The following is a 7463-nucleotide window of genomic DNA, read 5'->3' on the forward strand; positions in this document are numbered from 1 at the left end:
AGGTGACAATTTACCCACAACCCAAACACGCTAGTTTCGATAAATAAAGACATAAGGCATTAGATGATATGTAAGTATGCAACATGTCAATGACAAACATTTGATACGATTATGGAATCACTAAACCGGTACCGAGACACACCCAGATATACCCACAGCCCGGTGACGGCACCGCCCACCAACCAGGTCCCCAGCTCGCAGACGTGTGGTTGTCCCTTCATACTCAAGTCATCAATGTGCACATCCCTCTTGGAGTGGGAAGCTTCAAGAGGCGACTCAAGCGTAAAACAGTCTCTCAACCGCCTCCTCAACAACCAAGTATCACCATCAACAATTATATTTCCGATACAACACAACAACCATATATGCAATATGAAACATGACACCAAATATGTGACTCATCATGAAACTCGATCCCAAACATGTCATGAACATTAATTCCTCAAATATTCCGAGTCCTCAAGTCATCATAAATTAACATTATGTGATAATGCATTTTCGACAACATGTGAGACTCACCAAGATCCTCAAATACCACCATGTGATGCAATACGGTTCATACTACGCAAATGACGATAAAAGACACACAGATAAGTATACACATTTTCGAAATCGAGTAGGATAAACCTACCTTTTTGCAATCTTCATAAGCTACCGAATCCGACTCGATTCCGTCTCATGAAACGGTCACATCCTATACAAATCACATAATACAATCACAATACATCCTACACTATTATACAACACAAAACCCCTTATTACACCCATTAATTATCCATATTATACATACTAATTACCAATTAATTACCCCTGAAAATAGTGATAAATTTTATCCGAAAATAGTAACATTTTATCGTAAAATGGCCACATTTAGCCTATCTTATTTCAAACGAAAAATAGCCCGTCTAAAATAAGAATTTGCGCACCACATCCACACCACATATATTGATCTAGACTAGACGCATAGAACCTAGTGATGGATAACATCATATATCGACAACTTGTGCATTTAGATAGCTTAATTTCAATTTGGCCCAAACGATCACATTTGTACCTCAACCTGCAATCAAAATGATTTTCATTTTTATCAAAATGCTAAACTGGCTTCAACATCTCCCATTGTGCAACATAAACTGAAACCAACTGCACTTCACTACCCTTCGAAAAAAAAAAGCCGGAATGGAGCAACAACCTACCTAAAAAGAGACAAGATGATCAACTGATGAAAGAAGCAAAAACATAAGAACAAAACCCGATTAGAAGCCAAATTCTAGGTGTTAATGCCATTTTCATTGCTCTCATTTTTGTATGATCTTACCCCTTAAAAGGATAATCTACCAAGCCCGTCATCTCATACCTTTGAGTTTGATATGTTAAAGTCCCTTTTATCAGACAACACACCTCAGGATCATCAAATGATGAAGATAGATAGGGATGTTGATAATGCCTACTAGATTTCCTTGAAGGTTTACTGTTCCAAGGATTCAGTCAGATCTTTAAAGATGAAAACAAGCCAGTCGGCTTTTGCTGTAACAGCCACTCGGAGTTGGAGTTGAACTCCAGCATAACAGATGAATAAGTATTGTTGAACCTTATATGTTGATGATGACAAGTTCTTTATCTTTTCGTTTCTTCTTACCCTATGTTTATGAGGTAGGTATGAATGGCAGGTATGCAAGGATGAACTCATGCTTGGAAGATGATTGAAGCCTTGGGTCAAGTCGAGACCATATGAGGCACACGAGGGAGTAAACTCAATCAAAACTAACCATAATTGTGATCCACAAACTATCATATTCACTAGGAAAAAATTAAATAATTATGGAACAGAGAAGTGAACAACAAAATCGAAACTGCACAACACCTTGTCAGATTATCAACATCAAATCTGCAGAATGTCACTCGGCCAAGATCAACAGGACCGCAACAAGACAGGACCCACTGATACACTAAGCATTTCACTCAAAGCTACTTGAACATCCTTCGACCCATGTTCACATTTGATCAAGCTAGAAAGAAGAGGGAAGAATGTTATCAAGTTCCTCTCGAAGGAAGCATCTCCCAAACTACATATGCCCTGTAGTGTTGCCACTACTAGGGGTTCACGTGCACCCAATTCTCTACGTCTCCTCGAACCCAAGGGAATCCTCCACAGTTGCAATATACGGGCTCTAAACCTAGTATACTAATTTGCATATGAGTCATGCTTACCTGGATCAACAGGAGTTGGACAGCGCACCGGCTTTTCACATCAGATATGGTAGCATATATCTGTCGGGTTCTTAAGCCCTCTGTATCAGGATCAGGATCAGTTTCAGTGGGCTCACTGGTACCTTCTCTACTAATTGTTTCTTCATTACTACTTGCTGAAGTTTCCTCGTTAAAGATGAAAGAAAACTCTGGAAGGGTAGACGCGGCTGCTTCTTTCAAGGAAAAAACCACATCAATCCATTTTTCATCTGAAAAGAGATCACCAGAATTGCTTATCAACCAAACAGATGCAGCAATACCAATTCCAGCTAAGCTTTGGTGAGGACGGTTAATGAAGCCCACCAAGAGCATGAGCACTTTCTTTTGAAGAGGATGGACAGTGGAATAGAATTTGACAAAAAGGTCAACGATTAGCTCAAGTGACAGTGTACAAGTCTCATAGAGCCATGAATCTTGATCAAAGTCAGCTAGTTCACTGTCTATGGCTTCCCCTGATAAATTTTCTGCAGTAGTGTCTACACCATGATGAACATAATCAAATATACGGAACAAGACGGATTTAAACACCCGCTCCCACAGAGGAAGTGAAAAGTGATGGCCATAGTTTCGTAGCGAGCCCTAAAGAGATTTGGAAACTTGGTGCTCTATGATCTGGCTTGTGGACCTAGTCAGCTTCACCTTCGGTGAAGCAGGTTAGCTAACCCCACCACCAGCGCAGGTGCTACAATCGGATGGATGAATCAAAATCTAACACACAAACATTCAGGACCAGACCAGTTAGCTGGAATGGGTCTTCGCAATATTCTACACACTTTTATGAATGAACGAACAGGTTGAAAAAGCCTAGAGGAAACATAAATAGTGGCACAAGCATGGTATAGAGAGATCTAAAGCCAGCCAGGACGTTAAGCGCCTATCAAGCAGATGCAGTTGTAACTGTAATGATAAGAGTAAATGCTAGACTTGGGATACTGCCAAAATCAACTCATACTGCTTAGATCAAGTGATTATAGCCATCGGATTGTATGCATAATAGCAGACTAATAGTTACAAAATGTCAATCTAGGTGTAAAAACTGTACCCATACCCACCCATCCAAACGGATCGCTTTCGGGATAGTATCCAAGTAGGCCTACCTGTAACCTATGTTACTCGGACTCGGGTACGGGTGTCGGACACGGGTACGGATCTGAATGTCGGGTACTCCGAGGTTAGAAATAACTGACACGGGGACACTGTCCAAAAATCACACACGGGTACGGGGACACGTCGATTTTTTTTTTTTTGGTTACTGATGGAAATAAAAGTGTTTGTAAGTGGTAATTATATTAAAGTTTTGGTGAGAAGCAAGTCAAAAGTCTAAACAAAATCAATACTATATATTAATTCCAGAAACCAAGGGACTTCAATGTAATTAAAGAAAGTTATACAAATTAATTATACTATATAGTTTTAAATCACTAGCACCGTGTGATGGACCCGATTAAGGGATCTCAATGCAAATTTTATATAGTTTGAGTTAAAATTAAATTATATAGAAGCTTTTTAATTTTCCTAAACATTTGTAAGGGACTAAAACAAGGTCAATTTCCTTAAAATAAAATAATTAATTAAGATGGTCAATTTCCTTAAAATAAAATAATTAATTATACCAATTTTCCTAAATATTTATAGAAGACTAGAAGATGGTCAATTTTCTTAAAATAAAATAATTAATTAGTATAAACATGCACACTTAGTATTAATTATTATCATCATAAAATTATATATTAAATTTAAAATATATGTAATTTTATTAAACTTTATAGTTTATTAGATGTATAGAGATGATAATTATTTAACATACAAAAATATAATATAAGTAGATTATAAATAATTCAAGTTAAATTTCATAACATATAATATTGCATGATTCTTAAACAACATTCCTAGGTAGTAAAAGTAGTTTCGTCAGTAAAGAAAAGAATTGTAGTAACATTGTATATAGTTTTATGATAGCAATCACTCATTTGAATAGTAAAAGTAACAATATTATCAGCGAGATTAGTGAAAGTGGTAGAAACAACAACGATAGTAGTGAAATAATCAGTATTAATGCGGCAATAGTGAAAGTAACAATAATTACGGCGGGATTAGTGAAATTATCAATATTAATGCAACAGTCGTGACAGTAACAATAATTACGGTGGGAGTAGTGAAAGTAACAATGATTACGGGCAAGTAGTAAAATGTTATTACTATTATTTCATTAAAAAGAGTAAAATATTAATAGCGGGAGTAGTGAATTTGTCTCAAAATTTATTTCATCGTAATTTTAGGATATGTCATTGAAAAATATATTAATGATAAATTTAAGGGTTATGCAACTTCAAGTAATTTTATTTAATGAAAAAAAAATTAATGGTAAGTAGAGGTAGCCCGGGCGAAACCGGGCACCAATACTAGTTAGATAAAATGTCGAAACCCACTATCATTATTGCCCCACTTGCCTTTCTCTCTCCCATCCTACTTAAAAGGAAAACATGCCACGTAAAGATAAGGCCCACGTTATGTTTAGTTTAGATAAAACAATTGGTCTCCCTTGTGACGGGTTACCATTTGTGACGGATATTTTGTGAGATAAAATGGTAACAAAATGGGTTAGTGGAGAAAGGGGACCACATGAATAGTGTTGCAGAGAGAGAAAAAGTGGGTACATTGTGAGGTAAAATGGTATCCGTCTTCAGCTTGTGACGGATATGTCATGTCTTCAATGAGAATTTGTGTAGATAAAAACCAGAAATCAAAGGCCCACTTGTAAAACAATTAAACGAAAGTCCAATGTAAATGTAAACCCTAACGATGAGACACCACCTGCCGCCTTACTGCACATTCCATCAACCACCACCCATCGCAGCATTCTAAAGGTAAGATATTTTCGTTCTGTCAACTACTTGATTAAAGTCGTCGTGTCGGCCTGTCGGTTGCCGCATCCGATACGGATTCCGTACCGGGATCAGTGTCGGGTCGAGTCGACACCGGTACTGCTCGGAATCTGCCGTGTCGAAGCTACATAGCCTGTAACTAGACCTAGCGAAACTGACTTAATTCTAAATAAATCGACTGAACACAACAACTAGAATATGATTAGAGACCCAAACTGACATGTACACGGCCTGAACTTTGTTGGACCCGACATTGACACAGCTGACCCAACCCAAAACCAGTTGGACCTGATCCAGTATGCCATGAATTGACCCAAAACAAACATTTAAAATTATATGAGAGCGCAATAATATTCTTAGTTCTCAAAATATAATTGAAGAGAAATTTGAAAATTGAGAAGATTATTGTGGGACAAAAGGGTAAAAAAAACCTTGATAAACACTAGAAAGGACCTGACTTAGATCCAATTGAGCAGAACCAGAGTTTGCAACTATTGACCCGAAAATGATTCCATCCTAACACCTACTAACCCTCTCCTAAAACTTGTTTACTGATGCTTCGCACAGACCTGAACTCTACGAATGATTCCAACCTGACACCTACTAACCCTCTCCTAAAACTTGTTTACTGATGCTTCGCACAGACCTGAACTCTACGTATTAAAGCTGATGAATGCTCAGTTGCATAACAGTAGAAAACTCAATTGCCTCAGACCCAACAATTGTTGGATACATATTTAGTCAGTTGGCATATAGTTTCACATTTGGCAGATAACAACATTAGTATTAGACGATATTTAACGATCTTCTTACCATATTATGGGATATGATCTTATTGTGTATACTCTAACTTAGGCAATATATTATACTTAACTTTTTCTTTAGGATATAGCACAAGTATATATTTAGGGTTGTAATTCGCTGTTGATTAATTCAATTACGTTCAATTTCCTTCCTTTCCTCTTCACATATACTTCTGGTTTTTCATGGAATCAGAGCAATTCTGATCCTGATCATACCTTCCGCTACAATTCAAAACAATTCAAATCAGAATAATTCAATCATGGTTGGGCCAGACAGCGACGAAAAGAAGAGTGGTGGGAGCAAATTCGCAGAACAGATTGCTCCGTCATCACCGTTGTATCTGCACCCTTCCGAAAGTACGGCCTTGTCATTAACACCAACGGTTTTCAACGGGGAAAACTATGACTTGTGGCCAGATGCGGTAAGGAATGCTCTTGACGCGAAAAATAAATTGAGTTTTGTTGAGGGCAAAGTAAAGAAGCCGCATGTCAAAGACGGAGAAGAAGAGAGCCTTGAGGCAGTGGCATGGCGCCAATGTAACACCATGGTAAAGGCCTGGATTAGGAACTCAATTGATCCCAAATTGCACCCAAGTATCAGTTTTTCAGGAGCCGTGACGGAGATTTGGAAAGAATTGAAGGATCGGTACTCGGTTGGTAACGCACCACGAGTGCATCAACTCAAGCACGAACTAAATCAGTGCAAGCAAAGCAACAACCAGTCAGTGGTTGAGTATTATACTAATTTGAAGACGATATGGGACGAGTTAGCCAACTACAGTCGTGTATCGCAGTGTACTTGTGGAGCAGCAGCGGATTTAGCCAAGGAAAAGGATGAAGCAAAAGTCCACCAATTCCTCATGGGACTATATACGAGTTTGTATGGCAATATCCGCACCAATCTCTTGATGGAAGATGAGATAACATCATTGAACAGGGCATATGCGCTTGTTCTCAGAGAAGAGAGACAACGAGCTGTCACTAAGCCAAAAGAGGAAAACAGTGAGGCAGCCATGGCGGCTAGGCTGATCAGTGGAGCGAGCAGGGGACGTGATGGTACTGTGCAAAATTCAGAAATACGAGAAGGAGTACCACGATGCACTGCTTGCAATAAACTCTATCACACATAGGATAACTGGTCGGACAAGTATCCTGAACTTAGACCAGGCAGAGGTCGGGGCAGAGGACGGCGTGGCAGACTTGGCCAAGGGCGTGGTGGCAGAGGACAAGGTGGAAACCACCAGGCAGCCAATGTTACCGCGACAGGTGAAGGAGAACGACATTTGACAGTAGAAGAGGTAATTCAGATACGCATTTTATTGGGAGCAAAATCGGATGGAAATCAAGCCAATTCAGGTATGGATTATGATATTAATAATTAGCTAATCGACAGTGGTGCGTCACACCATATGACAGGGCGAAAATCCTTGCTTTCCAATATCAGCGTACAAAACCCGTCAACCGTGACTCTGTCAGATGGTTCAAAAATCATAGCACGAGAGCATGGAGAACTTGTGTTGAGCGA

The 7463-nt window shown here is 38.8% G+C and overlaps 1 protein-coding gene across 1 annotated transcript; it reads right to left on the reverse strand.

Moving 5' to 3' along the window:
• Nucleotides 1–1042: 1042 nt before the first annotated feature.
• Nucleotides 1043–5440, reverse strand: LOC141620708 (brefeldin A-inhibited guanine nucleotide-exchange protein 2-like). Its single transcript, XM_074437511.1, has 3 exons — nt 5356–5440; nt 2212–2726; nt 1043–1060 (listed from the first exon to the last, which is right to left on the reverse strand). The coding sequence occupies exons 1-3, from the start codon at nt 5438–5440 to the stop codon at nt 1043–1045; spliced, it is 618 nt and encodes a 205-aa protein (XP_074293612.1).
• Nucleotides 5441–7463: the final 2023 nt, after the last annotated feature.

Source organism: Silene latifolia, chromosome X (assembly GCF_048544455.1).
Source record: "Silene latifolia isolate original U9 population chromosome X, ASM4854445v1, whole genome shotgun sequence".
Taxonomy (NCBI): domain Eukaryota; kingdom Viridiplantae; phylum Streptophyta; class Magnoliopsida; order Caryophyllales; family Caryophyllaceae; genus Silene; species Silene latifolia.